Raw genomic sequence first — 15,503 nt, 5'->3', positions numbered from 1 at the left:
AATAAGTATTGAATATAAGTTTCACTCCATACATAAAAACTAAATAGTGATACGTACATTTTTCACTTCTACTTTAAGAAATAAAAGCAACAAGGTTAAAATTAAAATTTTCATAAAGGGTGAAATCAAGTAAGAGCACCATTGTAACAAAATGCAAGATTTCCTGTTCTAACAAGTCCGGATGACACGCTCTGCATTGAAATAGAATGCCAGATCTGTCATGCTCCTTCAATTTTCTTTGAATGAAGGGGTTTGTTTGGTACGTTCGGTGGCTTACCACATTGTTTCCTAAATGTTTGTGTGTAAACCAAAATGTAAAAGAATAAGGATTACATTTGCATTGATTCAGGATGTGGTAAACTCATATGAGCTTTGTCAATCCTTTTATTACAATTAGCTGCATGTAATCTTATAGAATTTACCTTTAACCAGACACAATCACATGCATAAACAGAATGTTAACAACTCTACAGTATTTAATTCCATGCCAGTGTCCTTATTGTGCTATGGATCACTCCTCATGGTTCAGAAAGTTGACAAGTCTTCCCGGTAGGGGTAAGGTGCTGATCTGCCTCAGTCTGTGGACCCCCACCCGTTGTCGGATCTTCAGCCTGCACAACTGCAAAAGGCTCCGTGGGGGCACTGTTGAAGAAAGGATTGGAATGCACAAGTATAGGTTCTCCATAAGATAATCTTTAGTTACAGTGTTATAAAAGCATATGGAAGAAGGAAAATCCTGTACTCACTATGAAATGTCTTAGGGCAACATTGTCCTGTCGCAAAGCCACCTGCGCTGTAAACTAAGTGAAATGATAATCTGCAACGCAATTTATGTTGTGACTTTGCTTGAACCATTTCTGTGAGAGGCAACTGTGAGGGGAAATGTCACCCTTAAATGTCCTTTTTGACACATTTGAAGGTTGTTGCAAACTTGTGTAAATATATCTAACCTGTTTAGACAGAGTTGGACCATGATGAAGAAGGTACTCACTCGATTTCTCCTTGATACAAGCCCAGGCCTCGTAGCTGTCCAGATGTTCAGTGAGTCTGGAGCACAGCTGCACATTACCGACGTAGTCTAGAAGTGCATCTATGATGGGTCCTGCCCAATGACGTATTGAGGGACTGGAGATAATGTCACAGAACTGACAGTAGAGTAGAAAAAGGAATCTGTCACACCCTGATCTATTTCACCTGTCTTTGTGCTTTTCTCTACCTCCCTCCAGGTGTCGCCCATCTTCCTCATTATCCCCAGTGTATTTATACCTGTGTTCTCTGTTTGTCTGTTGCCAGTTTGTTTTGTTTCGTCAAGCCAACCAGCGTTTTTTTCCCATGCACCTTTCTGTCTATTGTTCCTGTTTTCTAGCTTTCCCATTTTTTGACCATTCTGCCTGCCCTGACCCTGAGCCTGCCTGTCGTTCTGTACCTTGTCACACCACCCTGGATTACTGACCTCTGCCTGTCCTTGACCTGTCGTTTGCCTGCCCCCTGTTTTTGTAATAAACTTTTGTTACTTCGAAACTGTCTGCATCTGGGTCTTCTCCTGAGCCTTGACAGAATCAAGTAATGCTATACATAATGCATTTAGAAGCATAATGCCACAAGTTGCCGCAAATGTAACTGCAACTAAGTTATTTGAATTCTGTGGTAAAACTGCTCCCTAGTCTCTGGTTTTGGGGGGCCAGCGCAGTGGTTACCGTTACCATCAAATTTAAATAAACTTGATCTGTGGCCAACTTGATCTCACAACAAACACAGAATTCTAAGAGCCTGAGAATCGCTCTCGGATTCTCTGAATCCCAAATGACAGAAATGTACATGCAAGTTGAACAGGTTATGTGGTGCATGCTGGTGAGTGGTTGGGGTAAGGTTCTACTTTGGCATGCAAACAAGTGGTTAAGGTAAGGGTTAGAAAACAAAACAGTAAAAAACTAAATGTGCCTGGATTCAAACTATTGACATTCCCATGTCGACCACCCCCAACCAACCACCTAGCATGTAATTTCCTGTTCGATCTCTTGCCCAAACATATTTTCTCTCAAACCACAAAATAACCATATTTCTGCTAATCCCACCTACCTGCACACCGGGCTCCTCGTGGCAGAGACCTAGGTCATCCTTGTATACATTCCTCATCGGTGGGTGTGGTTTGGTGCCATACTCACACTTGAAACAGGATAGGGCATCACAGCCATTGTCCATGAGGTACTTGAGCAGAGATAGATACTTCATACAGAACATGACACTTGCCGGGAACGAGGTGGGGTGAGTTGGGATTTTAACATTGACGTCTGCCTTGTGCTCCACCAGTAAGCACACCATTTGGACACAACCCTGCTTCACAGCCACCAGTAGCGGGTTGAAGATGTCCAGGTTGGGGTTTGCGCCGGCCTCAAGAAGCATGGCGGCAGCATCAACGTTGCTGTTGGTGACTGCGAAATAGAGTGCAGTGGTTCGTCGATCCTGGTATATGGAAGAGCGGTCGGTGGACAGCTTGGCATTGACGTCGAAGTCTGCCTCGATCAGAACCTCCAGGGTGTTGTCTTTGTTGTGTTCGGCGGCAAGATGGAGGGGACTGATGCCACTGCGTCGCACTCTGAACTTGCTGGTGACTTGGATCAGTCTGGACACGATCCTGAATAGGAAAAGCATAGGGAATAGTCGACAGGATAGGCGATTAGGGAAGAGGTTCAAAGAATCCTAGTGTGGTTAGGTGAAGATCTACAGCACATTCTGCTTTGTCTAACAATAACTTTTGGTTCACTACTTTAGGTACAGACCACATCTTCAACATAAATATGTTTGAGATATTTTAATGCAGGAAAAGGTTACAAGGTATGAATGTGCAATGACGTCTAGCAGGCTTCGAATGAGGTTAGATGATTTTTAGGTGGTTGTAGAATGAAAGCTTCTTAGTAGGCGTCATGAGAGGTGCTGTCGCATGATTGGAGGATGACTCTGGATGACTGAACGAGCATGACAGTTTTGGATGGTTGAAGAAGCTTGATGGTTCAGCATGGTTGAAGGATCTTGATAGACCGGATGGTGGAAGGATCTTGAAGGTTCAGGATTGTTGAAGGAGCTTGATGGTTCAGGATGGTCGATAGAGCTTGATGGTTTAGGATGGTTGAAGGAGCTTGGTGGTTCAGATTGTTGGTTACTTGGTCATTAAAGGATCGGGAGGGAGAGATGAAGACAGTGTTGGGGTGGGAGTCCTGGTGGTCTCTGCTTCTCGGCCCAGAGTTAATTCCCAAAGAGGAAGGGTCAGGACTCCCGAGACGTCCGAGAACGTGAACATGTCAGAGGGCTTGATGATTTGAATGGATGGATGGTAGTTCTGATGCCCTGGGTGTCCAGAGGTCAGGGGTAGATGATATGGATGGTAAACGTCTGAGCTGAGATGGGAATCGAGGTGACGCAAAAAGAGGAAGTGCAGTCCTCTTACAGCATTTGGTGGTAAAGATTATGGCGTGACCTTGAGCTCGGATCTTGTAGTTCGAAGACTTACTGAGATGGTGGTGGAATGAATATCAGGCAGTGGAGGCGACAAGGAATGTCATCCCTCGTGAGGGTGGTGTCGTCGGGCAGTGGGGAACATGGTGGAGGTGGATGTATCAACAACACCACCACTCTTGGCAAGAAGGTGCAAAAGCGTCTCCACTTCCTAAGGCGGCTGAAGAAATTTGACATGCCACCACGGGTCCTCTCCAAATACTACCACTGCACCATTTAGATCTTCCAGACAGATTGCATCACGGCCTGGTACGGGAATTTCTCAGTCCCCGACCGCAAGGCCCTCCAGTGGGTGGTGAAATCTGCCCAGTGCATCACTGGGACCGTACTCCCACCCATCTAGGATATCTACTAGAAAAACGGTTCCTGAGGAAGGCCAACAGCATTGTCAAGGACCCCTCACACCCCAGTCACGAGCTGTTTACTCCCTCACCATTGGGCAGATGGTATCGGAGCATGACGTCTGATCCCAATAGACTCAGAGACAGTTTCTATCTACAAGCAATCAGACTGCTGAACACTTGAACTGGACTGACCACCTGCTCGGATTCTCCACACCTTAGCACACATGCACTCACACACACATTCATGCTACACACACACACACACACACACACACACACACACACACACACACACACACACACACACACACACACACACACACACACACACACACACACACACACACACACACACACACACACACACACACACACACACACACACACACACAAACACACACACACATCACAACTGCTGCTACAAGACTCTTATTATGATTGCTAAATCCTGTACAATTTAAACACTTGCCCCCCAATCCCACCTTCCCCAAAACACATGTAAATATTGGACTATAAATTGTGCCTTCCTGTATTACAGTATGTTTATTCTACTGAGCCATTTACTTTATGTTCCTATTCACTTTTTCTTATTATTTCTTATTATTGTTGCATTGTCGAGAAGGAACCTGAAGGTAAGCATTTTGTTGGATGGTGTATAACCATGTGTATCCCGTACATACTGTACAACTAATAACACTTGAAACTTGAAATATGATTGTCGTCCCAGTCAACAGGGGCAGCCATAGTTGACTAACCAGAGAGAAGATAAATGGGAAAAGGGAGAGAGCAAGATAGCAAGAGAGAGCAAAAACAATCATGGCAGGATGGACGCCATGCCATTACATAAGGATGTTTAGTATTTAGTATTTAGTTGAAATTAGCATAATGCAACAATTTGATGCAAGCTGATGATATATGTGGCCTGCCCTCACATGGACTGTGGTAAATGTGACCCTGGTCAATACTTTTGAATTAAATTAATTGCATAATAAAAGTGCCAATAGCAGCACTTTTATCCACAATCGGTGGTGGAAAATGTACCCAATTGTCAAAAAAAGTATTTAGTTTTAAATATACTTAAGTATCAAAAGTCAATGTAATTGCTAAAATATACATATGTATCAAAAGTAAAAATAATTTAAAATACCTTATATTAAGCAAACCTGACGGCACAATTATTATTGTATGTTTTACATTTACGGATAGCCAGGGGCACACTCCAACACTCAGACATAATTTACAAACAAAGCATTTGTGTTTAGTGAGTCTGCCAGATCAGAGGCAGTAGGGGTGACCTGGGATTATCTTTTGATAAGTACATGAATTGGACCATTTTACTGTCCTGCTAAGCTTTCAAAATGTAACTAGTACTTTTGGGTGTCAGAGAAAATGTAGGTGTAAAAAGTACATTATTATATTTAGGAAAGTAGTGGAGTAAAAGTTAAAGTTGTCAAAAGTATTAATAACAAAGTAAGTACAGATACCCCCAAAAACGACTTCAGTAGTAATTTTAATTTTAATTATTGTTACTTTTTACTACTTTACACCACTGTCCACAATGACACAACATGAATGAAGGTAAAACGAGATTGAAGGGAGAATGCTTAGAACAATGAGATTTTTGCCTTAAACAGCACAATGTGACATCCAGAACATACAATGGTTCTTCTGCTGTCCCTGTGGGAGAACCCTTTTTGGTTCCAGGTAGAATCCTTTTTCTACATGGAACCCAAAAGGGTTCTACATGGAACCCAAATGTTTTTTCAAAGGGTTCTCTCACAGTGACAGTCGAATAACCTTTTTGGAACCCTTTTTCCTGAGAGTGTAGCCTAGCAGCTGTATGGTGATTGAGCTGTATGGTTTTTGATGCCAGCCCATAATATATAAAATAACTATGGAGTTAACACAGAGGAGAATGTGGAACAGGGACTGCTTTGAGATTAATTACTGTGCGCTTTCCCGAGATGAAAAAAACCTCTCATCGTCACTCAATGCCTAGGTCTACCTCAACTGTACTCACATCCTACCATACCCTTGTCTGTACATTATGCCTTGAATCTATTCTTCCGCGACCAGAAATCTGCTCCTTTTACTCTCTGTTCCAAACGCACTAGATGACCAGTTCTTATAGCCTTTAGCCATACCCTTATCCTACTCCTCCTCTGTTCCTCTGGTGATGTAGAGGTTAACCCAGGCCCTGAAGCCCCCAGCATCACTCCCATTCCCCAAGCGCTCTCATTTTTTGACTTCTGTAACCGTAAAACCCTTGGTTTCATGCATGTTAACATTAGAAGCCTCCTCCCTATGTTTGTTTTATTCACTGCTTTAGCTGTGTCTGAATCCTGGCTTAGGAAGGCCACCAAATATCCTGAAATTCCCATTCCTAACTATAACATTTTCCGACAAGATAGAACTGCCAAAGGGGGCGGAGTTGCAATCTACTGCAGAGATAGTCTGCAGAGTTCTGTCATACTTTCCAGGTCTGTGCCCAAACAATTCGAGTTTATACTTTTAAAAATCCACCTTTCCAGAAACAAGTCTCTCACCATTGCCGCTTGTTATAGACCCCCTTCAGCCCCCAGCTGTGCCCTGGACACCATATGTGAATTGATCGTTCCCCATTTATCTTCAGAGTTCGTTCTGTTAGGTGACCTAAACTGGGACATGCTTAACACCCCGGCCGTCCTACAATCTAAGCTAGATGCCCTCAATCTCACACAAATTATCAAGGAACCTACCAGGTACAACCCTAAATCCGTAACCATGGGCACCCTCTTAGATATCATCCTGACCAACTTGCCCTCTAAATACACCTCTGTTGTCTTCAACCAGGATCTCAGCGATCACTGCCTCATTGCCTGCATGCGTAATGGGTCCGCGGTCAAACAACCACCCTTCATCACTGTCAAACGCTCCCTAAAACACTTCAGCGAGCAGGCCTTTCTAATCAACCTGGCCCGGGTATCCTGGAAGGATATTGACCTCATCCCGTCAGTAGAGGATGCCTGGTTGCTCTTCAAAAGTGCTTTCTTCACCATCTTAAATAAGCATGCCCCATTCAAAAAATGTAGAAATAAGAACAGATATAGCCCTTGGTTCACCCCAGACGTGACTGCCCTTGACCAGCACAAAAACATCCTGTGGCGTTCTGCATTAGCATCGAATAGCCCCCACGATATGCAACTTTTCAGGGAAGTCAGGAACCAATATACTCAGACAGTTAGGAAAGCTAAGGCTAGCTTTTTCAAACAGAAATTGTCATCCTGTAGCACTAATTCCAAAAAGTTTTGGGACACTGTAAAGTCCATGGAGAATAAGAGCACCTCCTCCCAGGCTAGGAAACACTGTCACCACCAATAAATCTATGATAATTGAGCATTTCAATAAGCATTTTTCTACGGCTGGCTATGCTTTCCACCTGGCTAACCCTACCCCGGCCAACAGCTCTGCACCCCTTGCAGCAACTTGCCCAAGTCCCCACCCTCCGCTTCTCCTTCACCCAATTCCAGACAGCTGATGTTCTGAAAGAACTGCAAAATCTGGATCCCTACAAATCAGTCGGGCTAGACAATCTGGACCCTCTTTAACTAATATTATCCGCTGAAATTGTTGCAATCCCTATTATTAGCCTATTCAACCTCTGTTTCGTATCGTCTGAGATCCCCAAAGATTGGAAATCTGCCACGGTCATCCCCCTCTTCAAAGGGGGAGACACTCTAGACCCAAACTGTTATAGACCTATATCCATCCTCCCCTGCCTTTCTAAAATCTTTGAAAGCTAAGTTAACAAACAGATCACTGACCATTTTGAATCCCACCGTACCTTCTCCGCTATGCAATCTGGTTTCTGAGCTGGTCATGGGTGCACCTCAACCACGCTCAAGGTCCTAAACGATATCATAACCACCATCGATGAAAGAAAGTACTGTGCAGCCGTCTTCATCGACCTGGCAAAGGCTTTCGACTCCGTCAATCACCATATTCTTATCGGCAGACTCAATAGCCTTGGCTTCTCAAATGACTGCCTCGCCTGGTTCACCAACTACTTCTCAGACTGAGTTCAGTGTGTCAAATCGGAGGGCCTGTTGTCCGGACCTCTGGCAGTCTCTATGGGGTGCCACAGGGTTCAATTCTCGGGCTGACTCTTTTCTCTGTACATATTAATGATGGCGCTCTTGCTGCTTGTGATTCTCTGGTCCACCTCTACGCAGACGACACCATTCTGTATACATCTGGCCCTTCTTTGGACACTGTGCTAACAAACCTCCAAACGAGCTTCAACGCCATACAGCACGCCTTCTGTGGCCCCCAACTGCTTTTAAATGCTAGTTAAACTAAATGCATGCTCTTCAACAGATTTTTGCCCGCACCCTCCTGCCCGACTAGCATCAGTACTCTGGACGGTTCTGACTTAGAATATGTGGACAACTACAAATACCTAGGTGTCTGGTTAGACTGCAAACTCTCCTTCCAGACTCACATTAAGCATCTCCAATCCAAAATTAAATCTAGAATCGGCATCCTATTTCGCAACAAAGCATCCTTCACTCATGTTGCCAAACATACCCTCGTAAAACTGACTATCCTACCGATCCTTGACTTCGGCGATGTCATTTACAAAATAGCCTCCAACACTCTACTCAGCAAACTGAATGTAGTCTATCACAGTGTCATCTGTTTTGTCACCAAAGCCCCATATGCTACCCACCACTGCGACCTGTATTCTCTCGTTGGCTGGCCCTCGCTACATATCTATTGCCAATCCCACTGGCTCCAGGTCATCTATAAGTCTTTGCTAGGTAATGCCCCGCCTTATCTCAGCTCACTGGTCACCATAGCAACACCCACTTGCAGCACGCGCTCCAGCAGGTATATTTCACTGGTCATCCCCAAAGCCAACACTTCCTTTGGCCGCCTTTCCTTCCAGTTCTCTGCTGCCAATGACTGGAACGAATTGCAAAAATCACTGAAGCTGGAGTCTTATATGCCTCTCTAACTTTAAGCATCAGCTGTCAGATAAGTTTACCGATCACTGTACCTGTACACAGCCAATCTGTAAATAGCACACCCAACTACCTCATCCCCATATTATTACTTACCCTCTTGCTCTTTTGCACCCCAGTATCTCTACTTGCACATCATCATCTGCACATCTATCACTCCAGTGTTAATGCTAAATTCGAATTATTTCGCCTCTGTAGCCTATTTATTGCCTTACCTCCCTACTCTTCTACATTTGCACACACTGTACATATATGTTTCTATTGTGTTATTGACTGTATGTTTGTTTATGTGTAACTCTGTGTTGTTTTTGTCGCACTGCTTTGCTTCATCTTGGCCAGGTCGTAGTTGTAAATGAACTTGTTCTCAACCTGGTTAAATAAAGGTGAAATAAAAATAAATATATAAAAATTAATTATAAATGAATTGCCGGGACTTGGATGCTGTTTTCAGAAAAGTTTCACTGGTCCACCGAGGAGTGAGGCTTGCATGATGCCAGGAGATGCTCTTTTGCGTTCGTTGAAGCAGGGCCGTGGAGGTGTCGGTCGGGAGATGTGCTCGGGAAAGCGCGGTCTTGAGAATGGGCCGCAGACACCCCGGGTTGAGGCATGTTGGAGCTGGCCGAAGAGTAAATGTCAGGAAGGCTGGTAGCTTGCTGGTCCGTGAAACGAGAGGATAAAGGGAGATAAAGAGCCTGAAGGTAGCAAACGAACCAAAATAAAACTCTAAAGCATGAATCCCAAGAGCCAGCTGATTTCAATCAGGAGGTTGTGAGACAAACAGAGTGAACGAGACTTGACTGGAGCAAGTTCGAAATGCAACGAAAGATTACGATAACAGAAACAGAATAGGGTGAGTAAATACAAAGAAGAAGAGGTGAAGCGAGAGGGATATCTCAACCCAAAATCTGTCTTCTCCAGGTACGATACGTTTTTTTTCTCCATTTAAACAAGTTTTTGTATGAATGTCCATGAGAGTGCGGAATTTAGTTAACATAAAATGTAATGGCTGATTTGCTACGTTTGGCTTACCCCCAAGCCATAAGACTGCTGAACAATTAATCAAATGGCCACCGTACTATTACATTTGTTTTGTACACTGCTGCTACTCGCTGTTTATTATTTATGCATAGTCACTTCACCCCTACCTACATGTACAAATTACCTCACGGTACTCCCTGTATATTGCTCGTTATTGTTATGTTATTGTGTTACTTTTTATTATCTTTTACTTTATTTAGTAAATATTTTCTTAACTCTTCTTGAACTGCACTGTTAGTTAAGGGCTTGTAAGTAAGCATTTCACAGTAAGGTCTACACTTGTTGTATTCGGCGCATGTGACAAATAAAGTTTGATTTGATTTGATCGAATAGAAGTTTCGTAATGATTAGGTTGTTACTATGTTAAGAAGTGCATTAGCTTACAAGTACGAGTATACTGATATAAGTAGGAAATGTGACATCGCGGCAACTTTGAGAAAAAACACTTTATATCAGAATTGTGCCTGATCGTCACTAGTCATAAAGTCATAAACCTGACCTGATTCTACAATTTCTGTGATTTCTAAACCTAACCCTAACTACACTGCAAACCTTATGCCTAACCCTAACCTTAAATTAAAACCAAAAAGCACATTTTTGTTTTCATACATTATTAGGATATAGTCCATTTTGACTTTGTGGCTGTGGTAACTAGTGGAAACCATTGTGCCTATTGTTCCCATTTGATCTTGCCTCCTCCCGACTGCCTTCCATTTTTGAAGACATTTATTTTCATTGTTAGAGCGGCCATATATATGTGTGGTATATATATACAGCCATTGATTGTCGAGAGGGGAGGAGATGTAAATGTTTCAAGGTGTGGTCTTTCCTCACAAACTTTAGTGACGTTACACATAACACTATAAAGTGAAAATGGAGATGAGAATAGATACCTTTACTCACACAAAATCTTTGAATGAAGATTTCATTGTCATCAAATCCATTCATATTGTCATAAAAATTTAGTTATTGTATGAGAATGTATGATATTTCTACCTACTCATCATATCCACGTTGGGCAGCGATATGAATGGGCAGAAGTCCAGCTTTGGTGGGTTTGTTGGCATCTGCTTTCTGAGACAGCAGGAGCTCCACGATCTCCCCATGTCCGTTCTTACAGGCTTCATAGAGCGGTGTGGCCCCATCGTTCGCCTGCCTGTTAACGTCTGCACCTGTATCATCAAAGGGCCCACACAGACGTTTTACACGAGACAAATGTCACTAAGAACTTTCTTTAGAGTTTAGGATGTACGACTTCAGTGGCATGCCATTTGGTTTAATTAGCACAATCACATTGTCTTGCGGGAGAAAAAACTCTTTAATAAATATAATCAATTCAACCTGGTTTGTGATAGGAGTCACATATATAATAAAGCTGATGACAAAAGCTTTTTATCTGCACTTAAGCAAATCAACACACTTCCACGCTCAAGCCAGCATACTGGTTACCGTTGGTGATGAGGAAGTTCAGGACTTCCGCATGTCCAGTCTGGGCTGCAGCGAACAGGGGAGTGATACCATACATGTTGACTGGACTGAGCTTGGCCCCCGCCCTCATCAGCAGCTCACATATCTCCATGTTGTTGCGGATCACAGCCTCGTGGAGGGCGGTCCAGCCCTGAATACAATGCTTGTTCACCCCGGCCCCAAAGCCCAAAAGCATTGCCACCATCTCAACATTCTCTCCCTCGCAAGCTTTGAACGGGACATATGGATGGATTGTTAGAGAGAGGGAGAGAAACAGTGAACACATGTTTTGTTGAATATAGCCCGATCATCCCATGGCTATAAATCTGAATGTTAAAAAACTAAATGAGCTAGATTGATGCTGTCTTAATATGGACACTGTAAGATTAGGTTATGTGGCTTAATAACTTCGCATTACCCAAACTTGCAATCATTGTCTCAAAGAATGGCATGCGGGTGTCCTTTATGCATAGGTATGTACCTTTATATAGAGGGGTTTCCCTGTCCTTGTCAGCGAGGATGGGGTTAGCTCCTTTCTCCAGCAGGCACTGAACGCAGGACACATGTTCAGCCACCACAGCTAGGAAGAGAGGAGTCTGGTCCTTCATTGTGCGCCTGTTAATCACCTCAGGATGGGCTGGATTCAATGACAGGACAGGATTAGCAGTTGTGTGAGCAAGTGTGATCATATTGACAGTTTAAAATGTTGGGTGTTTAAGAATCACATGGCATTTAGACATTTAGACGATGCAGAATTGAGAAGATACTGTGAAATCAGACCGTGTCAAGTCAAAAACCTGGCATGGCACTTGATTAGCACAGTAAACCTTCATACATTATCGCTAGCCTATCCCTGGGTATTCAGCAAGAAGTGGTTTTGAAATTAATGCAGTAAGTATTGTGAGTTAAAAGGTCTCTTTCGACACTAGTGCTAATTTATTTACATTCCATGCCTGGTTGAAGGGGGCTAAAAACAGATGCAACAGGAATTCCAAAAATAGTTTTGATATTTTATAGGGTGTGATGGTATGGAGATTGGCACAATCCCAAAACTTTGTGGCTCACCTTCCAGTAAGATATCAAGGCATTCCTTCTTCCCATGGGTTGCAGCCTCGTGCAGAGGCAGCCACCCCAACTTATTCCTCTCCGTCAGGTTTCTCCCAGTCTTCACCATCTCCGTCAGAGCACCCACAGCACCACCCTTAATGGCTTTGACGACCGGGTCAACCAGCCTCAAAGAGAATAGAGAAAATTAAGTGCAGGTTCTCTACTTGAGTTGTATTCAATAACAAGTTATGCAAAGAATAGAACATAGACATTTGCAAACAGACAAACACTTTCACACTCATTGAAGAGCCAAGTACCTAAACTGGCTAATTTTGTTCAGTTCAGTTTTTTCAGTTCACAGACGATTGACCGTCAACATTGATTTGACAATCGTTACTCCCTTGCTGATGTGGGGCTGGGTATTCAAGAGGAGTTAAGTGCTATGGTAGCTATGAAACTTTCAGTTAACAGATCCATGGTTAGGTGATTACTCCTTTATGGTGTACTTAAAATACTGTAATATGGGAACATACGGTAAGGTTGAGGCATACTCACTCTTCAGGCTCAGCGGTGAAATACATAGACCCATCGTAGCGTCTCCATGCCACACAGCGTTTCCCCTCATTGCTGGTGAAGGTGTAGCTTCTGGTTGCGTCTGATGAAGGCATGTTCTGTAGATAGTCGACTTTCATTCTTTCCTACCGTAATGAAAACAAATGAAAACATCTTTCAGGGGTGATAGGCATTCGCAAAGTGAATGATCAATGACGGAAACCTAACAAATATCAAAGTAATAGCGCCGGCACCCTGTGAGTGGGTTAAGCATTGGTTCAGTCCATTAGTACTTCCAACAGTCAATGTCTAATTCAAACCTAGGACAACAGCAAATATTGTATGCTAACCACCTCAGAAGATAAACATGACCTATTCAACATGGTTAGTAGATTGATACCAATGAAATATTACACCTTGAAGGACATGTACTTGCCAGTCAATTGGAGTGCCACCTTAGTTAGCATGATCCCATTGACTTACAACACAACCTCTAATAACCCCACAAAGACCCGGCTCGGACTCAAGTGCACTGCACAAAGTAAGCCTAGTTGAGTTAATTAGCAATTAAGCGAAACGCTGATTTTATCATTTTTGAATGGCTGCCAAGAGCCTAATCCTATGCACCTGGTAGATGGTCTCTAACACACATATATGCGTGCGTGCACACTCACACTTCCTCTCTCCCTCTCTTACACACACACACACACATGCATCACAACCTTCAGTGAAGACACAGGAGATGCTTGACTCTCCAACCTTCTGGTGATAGAATTAGGGCCCAGGCAACAGGAAAACAAAAGAACAAGAACACCGCGACAAGACAGAAGGTCAACAACAACCTCCTCAAGTATCTTAAAGCAGCCTCATCATCAACTCGGTGGAATAATCAAGCCACAGGAGGCATGTATTGTAAAGATAGTAACACACAGGCATGTATTGTAAAGATAGTAACACACAGGCATGTATTGTAAAGATAGTAACACACAGGCATGTATTGTAAAGATAGTAACACACAGGCATGTATTGTAAAGATAGTAACACACAGGCATGTATTGTAAAGATAGTAACACACAGGCATGTATTGTAAAGATAGTAACACACAGGCATGTATTGTAAAGATAGTAACACACAGGCATGTATTGTAAAGATAGTAACACACAGGCATGTATTGTAAAGATAGTAACACACAGGCATGTATTGTAAAGATAGTAACACACAGGCATGTATTGTAAAGATAGTAACACACAGGCATGTATTGTAAAGATAGTAACACACAGGCGTGTATTGTAAAGATAGTAACACACAGGCATGTATTGTAAAGATAGTAACACACAGGCGTGTATTGTAAAGATAGTAACACACAGGCATGTATTGTAAAGATAGTAACACACAGGCGTGTATTGTAAAGATAGTAACACACAGGCATGTATTGTAAAGATAGTAACACACAGGCATGTATTGTAAAGATAGTAACACACAGGCATGTATTGTAAAGATAGTAACACACAGGCATGTATTGTAAAGATAGTAACACACAGGCATGTATTGTAAAGATAGTAACACACAGTCATGTATTGTAAAGATAGTAACACACAGGCGTGTATTATAAAGATAGTAACACACAGGCATGTATTGTAAAGATAGTAACACACAGGCATGTATTGTAAAGATAGTAACACACAGGCATGTATTGTAAAGATAGTAACACACAGGCGTGTATTGTAAAGATAGTAACACACAGGCATGTATTGTAAAGGCACAGTAAAACATAATCCGTGTTACAATTCAGCAATGTATTTTGCCCATCTGGGTGCGTGTAATAATTCCTCATTTCAATATTGTACTAGACAACTATATGCTTACGCTTGACACGACTGATGCTGTGAGTGAAATAAAACCTTTGCTCAACGAAGGAGCATGGTTGTATTATCAACCATAAAATTCTACTGTGTGGTAAAGAAAAATTGTGTGATTTACCATAAAATCTCCTTCAGGTAATGGTTTCTAAATAGTTTGAACTTTCATGGTTTCTCAAACTGTTTTTACCTGATCACTTTAAGAAGAATGGGGGGAAAAGGTGCAGTGCAACAAATAACAAGAATCATACGAGGTATGACGAAAATATATAACACTCTAATTGAGGCATCATCATACACGTATTATATGATAGTTCAACCACACGTGCAATTATATTATTTATATGTTCAGTTATATGAATGCAATTATAGGAATTATATGATAGTTCGACCACATTTGCAATGAAATTGTTATCTCTACATTCACATTTAGCGCAGCATAATAAAGACTGCACCAAACAATCCAGAATGTGAAATGACATAGATATGTCTTGCACTCAACTCAAGTAAAACCAAACAACAGCAATGTCACATAAATCCACATCTATTGTGGGTTATCGTCTGTAAAATTCACTGGAGAGAATCACAGAGGAGCATTTAAAAACAATATATCAAAATGCATGTATATAAAATGTCTGCTTCCTAACTTACCGTTATGATTTTCTCTTACTTAGTTGAAA

At 42.3% G+C, this 15,503-nt stretch overlaps 1 protein-coding gene across 1 annotated transcript; it reads right to left on the bottom strand.

Annotated features, from left to right (window-relative positions):
- Positions 1-387: 387 nt before the first annotated feature.
- Positions 388-13,104, bottom strand: LOC139555832 (ankyrin repeat and SOCS box protein 2-like). Its single transcript, XM_071369224.1, has 8 exons — positions 12,968-13,104; positions 12,431-12,597; positions 11,847-12,002; positions 11,348-11,593; positions 10,899-11,070; positions 2,080-2,635; positions 992-1,145; positions 388-642 (listed from the first exon to the last, which is right to left on the bottom strand). Exons 1-8 carry the CDS (start codon positions 13,102-13,104, stop codon positions 512-514), a joined length of 1,719 nt encoding a protein of 572 aa, XP_071225325.1. The 3' UTR covers positions 388-511.
- Positions 13,105-15,503: the final 2,399 nt, after the last annotated feature.

Source organism: Salvelinus alpinus, chromosome 27 (genome assembly GCF_045679555.1).
Source record: "Salvelinus alpinus chromosome 27, SLU_Salpinus.1, whole genome shotgun sequence".
Lineage (NCBI taxonomy): Eukaryota > Metazoa > Chordata > Actinopteri > Salmoniformes > Salmonidae > Salvelinus > Salvelinus alpinus.
Note: the sequence above shows the minus strand (reverse complement) of the source record. Positions and strands in the feature narration are given on the sequence as shown.

Bases quoted from the DNA above. Each gene is read 5' to 3' on its own strand.
- LOC139555832 (XM_071369224.1), bottom strand. From the start codon at position 13,104: ATGAAAGTCGACTATCTACAGAACATGCCTTCATCAGACGCAACCAGA. The intron at 12,003-12,430 runs GTGAGCCACAAA...CATTGAATCCAG, and splicing joins CCTTGATATCTTACTGGAAG to CCCATCCTGAGGTGATTAAC. The intron at 1,146-2,079 runs GTAGGTGGGATT...CTCTACTGTCAG, and splicing joins ACGAGGAGCCCGGTGTGCAG to TTCTGTGACATTATCTCCAG.